Source organism: Eupeodes corollae, chromosome 3 (assembly GCF_945859685.1).
Source record: "Eupeodes corollae chromosome 3, idEupCoro1.1, whole genome shotgun sequence".
Classification (NCBI taxonomy): domain Eukaryota; kingdom Metazoa; phylum Arthropoda; class Insecta; order Diptera; family Syrphidae; genus Eupeodes; species Eupeodes corollae.
The window spans coordinates 57011116-57026287 of record NC_079149.1 but is presented as its reverse complement, the minus strand read 5'-3'; the positions used below and the strand labels follow the sequence as shown (position 1 = coordinate 57026287).

The following is a 15172-nucleotide window of genomic DNA, read 5'->3' as shown; positions in this document are numbered from 1 at the left end:
GTGTGTGAAAAAAAATTGAAAAATTTGATTAATTTCAAAAACCTAACCAATAATGTCTGTTAATTCAATTAAATTTAAGATTTATCATTAGAACATGATACCAAATTGTTATACCTAAGTTCAAAAAATAACCTATGAATTCATATTTTTATAAATTGAAAAAACTTAACTCTTATTTTTCTAAATTGAAAAAACTTAACAATATTTTACTAAAAAATTTCGACTAAAATATCTCGTACACAAAAACAGATGTGAGATAAAATATGTTTTATTACATACAAAATTTTGTTTTTAAGTTTTTAGAAAAACCTAATTGGGAACTTTTTTTTACAATTGAACGAAAAACTTAAAAAAACGACAAACGACAAAAAACTGATAAAAAATAGTTTTCGACTCAAGTATTTTGCAAAGAAAGAAATATATTCACTACTTTGCTTATCTTACGCAAAATTTTGTTATTGGTATTTTATAAACATTTTAGAAAAATCACCTTACGGCCAGAATTGGAAGTTATAAGTTTAAGTGAATCAAGTCTCTTTTTGTCTTTTAAAACATGTATTTTTAATAATTTATTAAGTAGTTTATATGGGATTTTAAACTTAAAAAGAGGATGGGATACCCACACGTAAGGTGGTGCTACGTGCTCGTCTGTCTATATTTCTTTAAGTTCAACAAAATAAAAGATGTCTATACTGGTTCTTGAGATATGAACTACGGAAAATGGTATCCGGAATGACGTACGTACATTGGGACCTTGAAACGTTAAAAATGTCAAAATTTTCAATTTGACAAATCAGACCGATTACAATAACTTCCTTTGGGAAGTTGAAAACCCTTCAGCAATAAAATGTTACCATTCAAGTCTTTCTGAGCAACAACTTTAAATGATGAATACAAATAAATTCATGAAGATCATATCGATGTTCTTTATTAATCATCAATTAATTTAAACAAAGGAATATAATTTCATTAAAAATTGCAACTTTATCAACTACCTATTTCCACCGCACGTTTCTAAAAGTAATTATTCCTGAAGACCCATTCAAAAGTTCTCCTTTAATTTTGGATTCAATTTCAATCTTGTTTTCAATCGAAACTAGATTTCTTCCACGATAAAAACAAAAAAATAATTAGAGATATTCGCATGCCTTGTACATGGTAGCTTGATAAGATAATATAAATACCATTCCTATAGCATAAAGACTTAAGACCAAACAAAAACAAAATAAGAAAGCAGTAAATCAAAGCTATTTTCACTTATCATCATCGCTGGGTTCTTTTTTTGGATTCAAATTGAAAAATTGGTCAAAAACAAATCTGATTTGATATCGGTATAAAAAGCCACAAACCCGTTCAATTAATCGTTCAGTTCTAAACATTCCCTGTTAACGACACCAACGACAACAACTCCACATCATGAAATTCCTTTGCAGTATTTTAATCCTTGCTGGAGTTTTTGCTCTAAATGTAAGTACCTTCTTCATTTATTCTCAATCTTATTCTCAAAATGTATTTTATGTTTTCAAAAGGATGCCTTCCCCTCATCCGATGATCAAATGCGTCTTATCAGAGACGAAATGATATTGGGCGACTTAAGGCAACTGACAGCCAACAGGGCCTCCTCATCTGATTGTTCGACAGAATATCTTCAGAAATTAACTGCTGTTTTGGAAACTTACAACACTAATTTAAAGGAATGTGATACTGCAGAACAAACGTTAATAGCAGAACTGAATAAAGAAGCTACTGCTAAAATTGAAGAAATCAACAAAAATATCACAGGCACATGCAGTAGCGCTTGCCAAACTGATTCTGATCCTTCTGAAGGCCTTGCATGCATTGAAGAAGAGGTAAGAATAGCGATTTAGCTATGGTAAATTATTTAATTAATACTTATTTGTTTTACTCAAATAGTCTTCGGCGAGCTCTAGATTGTTGTCAGAGATATCAGTTACAGCTGCAACTTATGCAGTTGAATTGACCAAAGCCATTGAAAATGCCGAAGGTGTCAAAAAGGTGTGCGTCCAATTAGCTTACAATGATTACAGCGACAAATCACAAACTGTGGAAGATGAATTCAAGAAATGTGTCAACCAGAAAGAAGCAGCACAGAGCAATTAATTTAACCAACAAAAAATCTCAATGGTTTAACCAAGAACTAAACATCAACTAAATAAATGATATTGTTTTAATCCTTTGACAACAAATTTTGCTATCTATTGTGAACTTTTTAACAACTAAGTTTCAATAAAAAAGCAGATTCAAGCATTTAAACAAATTTCGTTTTTGTGTACAATTATTTTGAATTTATTTTTTAGTATTGTAGATTTAGAGTATAACACAGAAGTCTGGAGATTAGTTCCTGATTAAAATTTGTTTAGAGGCACTCTGTACCTGCGGTAAAAACTTCTGATTTTGTTTGGATGACAAAAAAAACATTCGTCTCGAAACATGTTAATTGTTACAATTGGAGGGCTTCGAAAATAAATGTTTTCATATTTAAATAAGCCAACTTAAGACAACAAATTAAGGGAACATTTTTTAAAAATCTACAGAGCCGTTTTTAAAAAACTTTTAAATTTTGTGAATTGTCTTTTAAAAAAATGCTTAGTGAAGCTTTAATTTCTTAATCTGAACTCAATCGACAGAATGCTTCAAGCTATATGAGCCGTTTATTTTGAAAGTGGCATAAGTCACATTTGTTTTAAGTCGAGATATTTAAGATATTTGTTATACCGTAATACTTCCAAAATAAACGGCTCATATATTTCAGGTATTTCAGGTTGATCAACAATTTTTTCGATTTCGAGACTTCAAAAACTTAAACATATCTGAATTATTGCGTGATTTTGACTGCGTAGAATGGAACTCACTGTACCATATGCAAAATGTAAATGATCAAGTCAGGTTTTTACGGCATGACGTCAATCAGCTTTTTGAAAGGTATGTTTCTATTCCTTCTCATTAGGCATATGGCCCCACCTTGGCTAAATAGTGACATCTCGGCTCTGATGTCACGACAAGATCCCGCCTACAGTCAACGGAGACGGTTTAACCTGGAGCACTTCTACAAATTGTATAGTAGGCTGCGTAATCAATTTGTCGTAATGGTCAGAACAGCAAAAAGACTTTATGAAAATAAACTTGGTTCTTTAACCCCTGGCAAAAAATTATGCAAAAACCTGAGTGAGATCGGTATTGGCCAACAATCTAATAAGCCTGTTGGTACGTGGATTGTGATACTCTCAACAATAAGTTTACGTCTATGCCCTTAAACTGTTCTTCACATATTTATTCCCTTACCGAGGAGGAACCAACTGCTATCAACAGCTCTCTGATTTTTATAAGAATACAAGAGGAAGACATTGTATAGGCAATGCTACTGGCCTGGACCAAATAGACCCTAAGTTCCTGAGACTTCTGCTTCCATATATACTGCGCTATATAATCTTCATATTTAAGAGCATATTGACTATTTCCGAGTTTCCTTAAGAATGGAGGAAGGCAAAGATTATAAACAGGAACTGCTACAGAATTTTCATTCTTTCATTTCTTTCGAAGGTGTTTGAAAAACTATTCTGGGGCAGATCTAAAAATATCATACAATAAACAATCTGTTGAGCACTTGTCAGTCTAGTTTTCGTAGTTTCAAATCTGCCTAATTTTTTGTCACTAATGAAATAAGAATGTTACATTGCATTTCTTTAGAATTCTGTAAGCTTGTTCTTTCGTATCTCAGCGGAAGGCAACAATACGTTGTGGCCAATGGATACTCTTCCACTTTTCAGTGGAGTGCCACAGGGATCTATCTTTGGACCAGTCCTCTTCTCACTTTACATAAATGAGTTACTTCAAGTTGCTAAACATTGTTTAATTCATCTTAATGCTGATAATTTGCAGCTCCTGATAAGTCGACCTTTTGCGACTAAAAATGATGCCCTAGCTTAAATGAACGAGGACCTGCTCCGCCTTTCACAGTGGTAAAAAAGAACAATCTCCGCCTTTACCCTGTCAAATCAACATCCCTTACTGTCTATCGCAAAAACTTTGATCTATCGGGCTTAAACCCAGTTCAAACTTAATTGCGAAACCATTGAATATGTTAGCACTGCTAGAAACCTAGGAGTAGTATTCAATCGCACTCTTACTTGGGATGACCACCTTAATAGTGCCATTGGTAAAGTCTATATCAATTTTGTATTTATATTGTACGACTTTGGAACTTTGCCCATCGCTATGAAAAGAAAAGGAGGCATAAGTAGTTTTGAATTATTACATTTTCACTTACTTAACATATCAAATTGCTTTGGTCTAAAGTTTGAATCTTTATTTAATCGTTCATGTTGAACAGTGTCAAATACAGAAGAAATAATTTTGAAGGCATGTACACAGTCATTTGTTAAGTATATAGCACAATACCTTTGAACTGTTTACCTTTTGAAATTACTTACATTTAGAATTTTGAAATCTGACGAGTTTCCAAAAATTCCAACAGTAAAATAGATGTTTGTATATTGCTACTCTCAAAGTGCAAAAAATTTAGAAACAAAACGCTATCAGGGCTTAGCAACGCCATTCCACGGATAATGGCTATCACACCATCACAAAATGAATAACCATACTCCCACTTCAGATATATAAAAAAGAAACATTCTAATTAGAATCTTATCAAATGATTTGCAATAAAAAAAGCAAAGATTTTTTATTTGAACATTTCCTTTATTTTTTCTTAATCTTAATCTTTAATTTCTTAAATTTCTAAGATTTACACGTTTATAACTGGCCTTAATATGAATGATCGGAAAATCATACCACAAATTGTATGGCAAAATCTAGTTTGTTGCGTTTTATTAAAGATTAATTAACCTCATATATTTTAAGAAAAAAACCTTGAATGTAAAAAGTTTTTACTCGTTTTTTTGTATAAAGTCCAAAAAAAAAATTACAACTAAACAAAACTCCAAACTTTTTATCGAAACTACTGATTGCTTATTATTGACAAATTATCTAACTACCCGTAATCATGTTCACCGTCCTCCGATTTTACCTTCTTACTACAATACATCTCAAAATTTTACTAAAGTTATTCGTAAAACATCAAAATGGCTACTTTAACCTTAAATAATTTTCCTAATCCGTTTCTCAGCAAAAGAATACAATTTAGGAGCAGTTATTGAATGTTAAATACACTGGTGGGCAAGGTTTTCTTTGATGGCAATAAAATTGTACTTTTCCAACGCTAATGACTTAAATTCAAATCCGGCTTCAAAATTAATGTATCCGGTAAGGGTTTTAAGATATTACTTGTTGATATTAGAAAAACTCGTATACTGAAATTAACACTAACCATTAATGCAAAAACGGCTTTTAACAGAAAAGACTCAATGGTTTCAAACTAAGCTTTGTTCATTTAACGAAACTGTTAGTTTCATAATTCTACTACCTACAATTTTTGAATTATATTAAAAAATATGAATAAAAACACTGAAAGGGGGTATTTTTAAAACTTGAGTGACACTAAAAATTAAGCCTAAAACGTATTTTTCCAAACTATGAAATTACCAAATTTAAGGTTTTCTTAAAACTTCAAAAGAGACTCATGACTAATGAGAATAACCACATACTTAGTAAGATACTAAAAAGTAAAAAAATCTTTTGAGTTTAAAGGGTAGATTCTCATTTGGAACATCTAAATCATTTATAAAAGTATTGTGTTTTTGGGAAAGAAAAAAACGTAATTTTGTCGACCGTTGATTTTTAGAAAATGGGTACCTAAAATCAATATACCAAAAATTATTGTTGAAAAGGTTAAAATAGTAAAAACTTTGAATATTTTTACAATTGATTCGGAGCATAGCAGAAATGTTGAACTGGTTGCATCATCAACCAAACGCAAGATCAGTCTTAAACACCTTCACTGTCCATCCTGAGATCATCCTAGGAGAATCTGATAAATTCTATTTCGTGCTGATTTAGCGACTTTTAAAATACTTCAAATTTTAAAATGTTGTCTTGAGACTTGTACCCAATTTTAAGTGAAATTCTCTTAATGGGCTGTTTAAAACTGATTCTAACCAGAATTTTGGAATTTCTAACACTTTTTGAAATGAAATGAGTAATTTCAAAACGGTAGAAAATTTGAGTCATTGGCATGACGGGCAAAATGTAAGGATTTCTGCGTGTAGAACTATTACAAACTTTAAGAAACCATAAACACAACTAGTCCAATTTAATGTATGTACGGTTCATGTGTGTATTGTAGTATTTAATTAGAATATCAAACTATTTTTAAAGGTGTTATCAGTTGTTTTAAATAACAAAATATAACAATATTACCTTACTTTGTCTGCTCATAGGTTATCATGGAAAAGTTCTAAGAACCCCAAAAAGTGTTTATAAATAGTTTTCAATGTTTTGGTATATGTGTTTGAGAATCGATCTCCTTTATTTGTTATTATTGATTAGTATTTGCGGGTCTACATTTGGTCAGTGATAAGATAATGTCTTTGCGTCTTTCTTAAGCACTTATATCCTTCCTATCTTATATCTCAAAAAAAAGAAAAAAAGAAATAAAAGAGATCGTTTTGTAGATACTACATAATTCAACAATAGGTACTTTAAGTTTAAATTTAGACAACAACTTTTTTTGGCCCATAATCCAACAACAAAAAATTGGTATAAAAAGGCTGTTAAGCTTTCAGTCAAGCGTTCAGTTTCAAACGTTTCCAGTTATCGACGACAACAACGACACAACACAACACCATCATGAAATTCCTATGCAGTATTTTAATCCTAGCTGGATTTTTCGCACTGAACGTAAGAATTTCGAAGTTATAAATCGAATTTTTATATTTTATTTATCTAATTGTGTTGTAAAATTAATTTCAAGGATGCTTCCTTAACGTACGAGGAGGAAATGCGCATAGTTAACGATCAATTGTTGTTGGAAGAGTTAAAGTTAATGACAGAGAACCGAGGAGCAACTTCGATAGAATGTTCCCAAACATTACTTACGAAACTCACTGATATCTTAGCCACTTACAATAATGAATTGAATTTTTGTAATCAAACAAAGGAAGACACAATAGCAGATTTGAATAAAATTGCTAAGAAATTGGTTAAGTCTTATGGTAAGACCATGGAGAGCTCATGCAGTGCACTCAGCACTTGTGGATCATTGAGTACACCAACTGAAAGTTTTGCCTGCTTTGAAGAACAGGTATATTTCTTTTTTCTTCAAACTATTGGAATTTTTATTTTTATATTTTTATATATAATAATTTATAATTTTAGGGTTCTGATGAAGCTAAGACATTAACAAGTGTATCAAATGATGCTTCAACAAAGAAAAGTGAACTGGAGAAGGATATTGAAAATGCTGTCAGTACCGAGGATGTTTGCAAGACTCTAGCTTATGCATTATACAGCGACCAATCAACTGAAGCCAATGCCGAATTCACTAGATGTGTTAATAATAAGGATGGTGAAAGTGAACAAAAACCTACATCGACAGCAGCCCCTGCAGAAGAAAGTGAAGAAAAAGATGAACGTCCAAGTTTCAGGGCCAACAAATTCATGAGGTTTTAAGTTCGAATGCTCACAGATCTAAGGTCGAACTGATAAAAATCTACTTGGTGCTGAACAAACAATAAAAATATTCTTTCTTGACGTTTTTGATTTTATTAGTGCCAATTTTCGAACTAAGAAAACATTGGGGCAGATGTAATTTTTACGCTGTATTATGGCGGAAGTGTGCAAATGATTGGATTTTAATTGGCTTTTCGGAGTCGGCGATAATTTTTAAAATAATCTTTTTTGCTTTAACAACCCAAAATATTTTTAGTGGCCTTTAACTGTTCCTACTTCTGCCGAACTATTTCTTTACAATTCTGTGCAAATTTGGCAAGTTTTATTTTAATTTAATATTTTTTTTATAATTACGGCTTCAAGAAATCAGTCTTCATGTGTTTGGATATTTAAGATTAATTTGGCTAATGATTTTTGTTAAAGACCATTAAAAATATTATTTTTCATTTACACTAAGGACTACGTACAAGACAAGTTGCTTCAGTTAAAATGTTTATGAAACCTTTTAAAATGCCAAAACTTAGAAAGAAGAAGTTCGATTTAATTCAATTTCGAGATTGCGCAGAATTTTGATTGGAAATAATGGAATATTAATTTGTATATTACCACAAATTTCCTCTTTCAATTTTGTTTCTTTTTAACAATTTCAAAATACATGTTTTGTTTTAAGACACATTTTTATTAAAGGAACTTCAATGAAATAATTGAAAATTAAACTATTATCTTTCGAGGTATACCTTTAACTAATTATGCAGTATTGTTGGTGGGACTTTAATTTTTAACTTCCCATGTTATTGTAATGGGTTCGATTTGTCGAATTGAAAATTTTGACATTTCTCGACGTTTCAAGGTCCCTAGAGTCGAAATAAAAGATTTTTAGAAAGATGTCTGTAGGTGCGTGTGTACGAACGTTCGTTCGCCCGTACGTTCGCAACGTTTTTTTTCGTCCTCCATAGCTTAAGAACCAGAAGAGATATCAACTTCAAATAAATGTTGTTATACAGAAAATAAGGCAGAAAGATGCAGAAAGGACTCTCACAAAAATTGCGTGGGTGGTTTTTTACCATAGCAGTTTGAAAAAAAGGTGAACATTTTGGTTAACCCTAAATATCTTACGAACCAAAAACGCTAGAGACTTGAATTGAATTGTATATAATATATTGTAACGTGATACCAAACAGGTATGTAATTTTTTTGAAAAAAAAATCAATATAACGGTTTTTTTATTAATCAATAAAACTGAAAAAAAAATTTGTCACCTCCAAAATTTTACAACTGAAACATGATTTCATCTCTAAAACAATTTTGTGCAACGAAGAATAATGTTTTTGACATTTGATAAAATTTTGAGAAAAATCGAATTGACAGTTTATTTTTATAAAAAATAAAAATCTAAAAGAAACATTACTCAAAGTTCGTAAAAATTGAATATCGATTCAAATATCTTTTCAAAAACTTGAAATTTAAGCTTCAAGCTTATTTTATCTTATAAGAAATATTGTTTTCAACATTTTGAAAAATGTTGAGAAAAACCGAACTGACAGTTTTTTTTACAAAAAAGAACACCTAAAAAAAAAATAATAAAAGTTGGTAAAAATTGATTTTCGACTCATATATCTTTTCAAAACTTTGAGATATTACCTTCTAACTAATTTAATCTTATAAGATATATTGTTTTCAACATTAGGACAAATTTTGAGAAAAATCGAATAGACGGTTTTTGTACAAAAAATAAAAACCTAAAAAAAATATATAAAAGTTGGTAAAAATTGATTTTCGACTCAAATATCTCTTCAAAAATTTTAAATAATTGCTTCAAACTAATTTTATCATATAAGAAATATTGTTTTCAACATTTGATGAAATTTTTAAAAAATTCGAATTGACAGTTTTTCTTACAATAAATAAAACTCTATAAAAAGAACAATACTAAAACTTGGTAAAAATTTACTTTCGGCTCAAATAGCTTTTCAAAAATTAAAAATATTTTCTTCAAACTTATTTTATTTCACAGAAAATATTGTTTTCGATATTCATTAATTTTTATATAAAAATCCAGTCCGTTTTTTCATAAAAAGTACAATCTACAAAAAATAGTACGCAAACTTGTTAAAAATTAATACGTTTGCATATAGACAAACTTTTAAGCAAGACAAATTGAAAGACGGGATGAGAAGTTATCTGTGTGGGTCGCATCCGAGCCTCTTTTTTAATTTACAATTAAGAAGCATATGAAGTATTAATACATCATACTGGTAAAAACATGCTTACATAAATTCTGTAATACAGAGTTATAAAATTTGTGGTTTCAAAAGTAAACCTAAATAAAACACATATAAGATATTTTTTTTCCTGATACTTCTGTATTATAAAGTTTAAACGTTGGCATCATATGTAAACACTACATATTGACTTCCACGCAAATAGTTTTAAAAATCGATTCTTTTGAGGTAATTTACCGCCACTTTTTAACACATATTGGGCGGTATCTCAGCCATAACTTCATGGATTATGTCTTTTAAGTGCTCAAGAGTTAAAGGTTTATTGGAATAAACACGGTCTTTTGCGTAGCTCCACAAAAAAAATAATTTTAATCCATTTCTTGTAATCCATTCTTTTTTTAATTTTTTTTTTGAAACTTTTGGTGAGCGCATTATTTCGCGTCATGGGCTTGTGGTGCTGTTTCCAAGATCGTTCGATTTATCAACGTTGGAGTTTTTAACTTCCCATAGGAAGTTATCCGATTTGTCGAATTGAAAATTTTGACATTTCTCGACGTTTCAAGGTCCCTAGAGTCAAAATACAAGATTTTTAAAGAGATGTCCGTACGTTCGCGACGTTTTTTCGTTGTTCATAGCTCAAGAATAAGAAGAGATATTCACTGCAAAAGAATGTTCTTATAAGGATAATAATGCAGAAAGATGCAGAAAGGGCTCTCAAGAAAATTCAGTGGATGTTTTTTTTCTACCATAGCAATTTAAAAATAGTTGAACATTTTTGTTAACTCTAAGTATCTCACGAAAAAATTTCGCAAAAGACTTGAATTAAATTTCATATTTAATACTGTAACGTGATACCAAACAAATATATTTTTGGTAAAACAATTAAATCAACGGTTTTTTTATAAATCAAACAAACTAAAAAAAATTGTCACGTCGAAAATTGTACGAATAAAAATGATTTTATCTCCAAAACAATTTTGTGCAACTAAGAATAAAGTTTTCAACTTTTGGTACAGTTTGGAAAAAAATCTAATTGAAATTTTTTTTATAAAAAATAAAAACCTAAAAAAAACATTACTCAAAGTTGGTGAAAAATCAATTTCAACTCAATTATCTTTTCAAAAATTTGGTATTATGGCTTCAAACTAATTTTAACTTATAAGAAATATTGTTTTTAACATTCGAAAAAATTTTGAGAAAAATTGAATTGACAAAAATAAAAACCGTAAGAAAATTTAACAAAAGTTGGTAAATATTGTGTTGGATGCTGCCACAATCGGAATGTCAACTTACCATTAATCTAATGTGGGATTAAAAATCACCAACTGTTATACAAATTTCATAAAAAGAAGGTCAGATGGAGGTTACTACAAGAACCATGGACACTTCGGTTTAAATTGTGATTTGAAAAGGGTGTTTTCTAAAATAAAGAAAAATTTAATAAATTTGAAGTTTTGAGTTTCCTTTTATATTTTTTATAACAAAATCAAACTTTTTGTGCAGAACATTTTGGTCCTTCGTTGCCTATTAAAAAGCGAACCATAAACACTTAATTTTGCTACACAAATCCTCAAAAATTAAAAGAGTGTGTGCCGACATCTTGTCGTTTGATAATATATATTTAAACTTTTAAAATTACAAACAACATTGAAACAAGTTTCCATTGATAAAATAATTTATAAAAATAAAGAAATTCGTGCAATCCATCGCCGATCGTCTGAAGAGTAATCAAATCGCTACCCATCGCAAACAGCTACCCTTCGCCAATCGCTGCCCATCACCAATCGCAACCCATCACAAAGCGCCATCAATTTTAAGCAGTCATTTATCTGGAATAAGTACAAAATCACAGTGAGTACACTTTTCGTTTATTTGTTGAAATAATTACAATTATAGAAATACAATTTGTTTTATAAATACAAACAATGAACGCAACCAAGATCGTAAAACACACCTGCACGCAAATTTCAAAAGATTTTGAAAATTTTAAAAAGACTGTGAGCCCCACTCGGAGAACCAAAAATTATGTAACCACACGTCTCGAAACCCTTGAAGGCAATTGGGTGAACATAAAAAACCAATATCAAATAGTGATTTGCAGTGATGACGTCAAAGAAGATGTAGTAAAAAGCACCGAAGAATTGTTTAATGAAGCAAATGAGATATATACGCTCTACAGATCTATGCTATTAGATGAGTTGGACAAGTTTGCAGAGGCGAAAGCGAAAGAAATACCTCCTGCTGTTCCTCCAGTTGCAAAATCTGACGATAATAAGCATCACGATGTACGCTTACCCAAAATTAATCCTCCGACTTTTACGGGTGAATATCAGAATTGGCGTTCATTTAGAGATCAATTCGTTTCTTTGGTCCATAGCAATAAATCACTAACAAATATAGAAAAGCTTCATTATTTAAAGTCATGCTGTAAAGAAGGAGCAGGCATTTTGCTCGAACATATAAACGTAGATGATGCTAGCTATGAAAAGGCATGGGAATTATTAAATTCACGGTATGATTTTAAGAGAATTCTTGTTAATAACGAGTTAAAGTTGTTTTATGAATTACCAGTAATTCATGAGGAGAATTCGAAAGGTATCCGCGAATTGTTGGATAATTCAACCAAAATTTTACACGCCCTCACAAACCTAGGACTGCCAGTCCAACATTGGGATGCAATCATCATTTTCATGCTTTTAAAAAAGCTTCCATCAACAGTACAAACGAAATGGGAAGCAACACTTGGAACTAAGAAAGAGATACCCACTTATAAGGAATTTTCGGATTTCTTAGAGACAAGATTCCGAACATTGGAAATGGTTGATGAGCAACAAAATGTGAAATCAACCTCAACACATAAAAAACCATTAAAAACAGTATTTCATGTTAATGCTGAAACAGCAAATTTTTCATGCAAACTGTGCCATAAGGGTGCACACTCATTAAGAACATGTACAAAGTTTTTAAAAATGGATGTCAACACAAGGCAACGAACTGTAAAACAATTAGGGAACTGTTTTAACTGCTTGGCATATAGCCATAAGACAAATAGTTGCCCTAGTGATAAAAAATGCCATTTTTGTCAAAAGCAACATAATTCATTGCTTCATTTCGGTAACGCACAAAACCAACTCAACTTACACAATCAACAAAACACATACCAACGACAAACATTCACTCAAGCTAATCAATTACCACCCAATTCAAATAACACAATCTCTCAAACTCAAACCAGAACTATGCCACACAATAAAACAAATTCATTCAACAACACAAATCCAAACACATATAACACAAACAGCTCACATGCACACCATATATCAACAGAATTCAATCCAAATGCATCAGCCTTCTATCCAAACGATCCACCACCATCAACATCATCAAATTGCTTTCACTTGAAGGACTTTAAAAATACACAAATTCTACTTGCAACAGCAATCATAAAAGTCAAATCATCTGATGGAAACTTTATAAAATTAAGAGCTTTGATTGATCCTGGATCACAAGCTACGTTTATAACGGAATCAGCATCTCAACTTTTGCGACTCAAAAAATACAATACTTCATTTGATATTTCGGTATTAGGGCAGAACAAAAGCGGTTCTTGTCAAAACTATATTGAACTTACCCTAAGTTCAAATTATTCAGATTTCACTATGTCGACAAAAGGTTATGTATATAAAACATTAACAGGGCTTTTACCAAGTCATGAAATTATTTCAACAAAATGGAAACATATCCAAGGTTTAAAATTAGCCGATCCAACATTTCATCGACCATCAAACATCGATATTTTGTTAGGGAATGACGTTTATTGCGAAATAATTTTGAATGAAGTCATTCGTGATGATGAACAAATATGTCCAATCGCTCAAAAAACCGAATTTGGTTGGATCATTTTAGGAAAAGTACCGCTTGAAAAACCCAACTCTATTCAAGTCTACACACAAATTGTCGACATAGACACACAAATGCGAAAGTTTTGGGAGATTGAGGAATCTCCATACCAAAAAACCGAAACAGAGGAAGATGAAGCGTGCGAAAATCACTTTTTAGAACACGTCAAGAGGTTGCCGGGAGGGCGTTTTGAAGTATCGTTACCTTTCAAGGCAAATCAACGGCCAGAGCTAAAATCAACACAACAAACAGCATTAAGGATGTATTACAAGCAAGAAGAAAAGTTACTTATCAACCCAACATTACACGAAGAATATAATAAATGTCTGGCAGAATATCTCAAACTTAACCAAATGGAAGAAGTGGATATCACTCAAGACAGCATCTACAACTCACCTTTTCACAACATCGTTCCACATCATGCCGTCATAAAAGACTCCAGTACAACCACAAAACTGCGTGTAGTCTTCAATGCATCATTTAAAACTTCGAATGGAATTTCGTTGAATGACCATCTTATGACTGGACCTAAGACACAAACAGATATTATAGCAATAGTTTTAAGGTGGAGAACACATAAAATTACCTTTACATCTGATATAGAAAAGATGTATAGACAAATCTACATTCATCCAGATGATGCATATTATCAAATGCTGTATTGGCGTGAAGATACAACAACACCAGTTAAACTCTACAAGGTAAAGGTTTTGATGTTTGGTACTGCTCCAGCTCCATATTTAGCGAACAGAACTCTCAAAAAACTTGCCTCTGACGAAGAATCAGCATACCCACTAGCCGCCCAAATGATCCGTGAAGACATGTACATAGATGATTTAGTTTCAGGTGCTGACACATTAGAGGTAGCCAAAGAAAAGTACCATCAAATTTCAACATTATTATCTTCAGCTGGATTTCATCTTCGTAAATGGATGAGTAATGACAGGGAATTTTTGAAATCCATTCCGGAAGAAGATCGAGAAACAAGTGTTTCTTTGACTTTCGGATCTCTGGATCACACGAAGACTCTTGGAATCAGTTGGTTCCCATCTACTGACTCATTTTCTTTCCAAAAGATCGTTCTCGACAATATCGTTACAAAACGTTCCATTCTTTCAACCATCGCTCGTCTTTTTGATCCATTAGGATGGATAGCACCTTGTATTATCAAGGCTAAGATCATCATGCAGCAATTATGGCTGAAGGGCCTCTCATGGGACGACAATATTCCAGTTGAATTACAACAAGAATGGCTCTCTTTTTAAGAAGAGTTAGAAATTTTAGAAGACATACACATTCCAAGATGGATAAACACTCAAACTGACATCAAACAAATAGAACTCCACGGATTCAGTGATGCATCAATTAAAGCGTATGGAGCCGTCGTCTACCTTAGAGTATTAGACAACCAGAACCTCATACACACTCATTTGCTCATTTCTAAAACAAAGGTAGCGCCTGTA

At 31.6% G+C, this 15172-nt stretch overlaps 3 protein-coding genes across 3 annotated transcripts; all 3 read left to right on the top strand.

Annotated features, from left to right (window-relative positions):
• The first annotated feature begins 1308 nt into the window (after nt 1-1308).
• LOC129951733 (uncharacterized) lies at nt 1309-2278 on the top strand. The gene is made up of 3 exons (XM_056064038.1): nt 1309-1467; nt 1530-1850; nt 1915-2278. The coding sequence occupies exons 1-3, from the start codon at nt 1417-1419 to the stop codon at nt 2119-2121; spliced, it is 579 nt and encodes a 192-aa protein (XP_055920013.1). The 5' UTR covers nt 1309-1416; the 3' UTR covers nt 2122-2278.
• Nucleotides 2279-6660: 4382 nt separating this feature from the next.
• On the top strand, nt 6661-7668 carry LOC129951892 (uncharacterized). The gene is made up of 3 exons (XM_056064250.1): nt 6661-6816; nt 6890-7219; nt 7294-7668. Exons 1-3 carry the CDS (start codon nt 6766-6768, stop codon nt 7585-7587), a joined length of 675 nt encoding a protein of 224 aa, XP_055920225.1. The 5' UTR covers nt 6661-6765; the 3' UTR covers nt 7588-7668.
• Nucleotides 7669-11734: 4066 nt separating this feature from the next.
• On the top strand, nt 11735-14974 carry LOC129950476 (uncharacterized). Its single transcript, XM_056062414.1, has one exon. It carries the CDS (start codon nt 11735-11737, stop codon nt 14972-14974), a length of 3240 nt encoding a protein of 1079 aa, XP_055918389.1.
• Nucleotides 14975-15172: the final 198 nt, after the last annotated feature.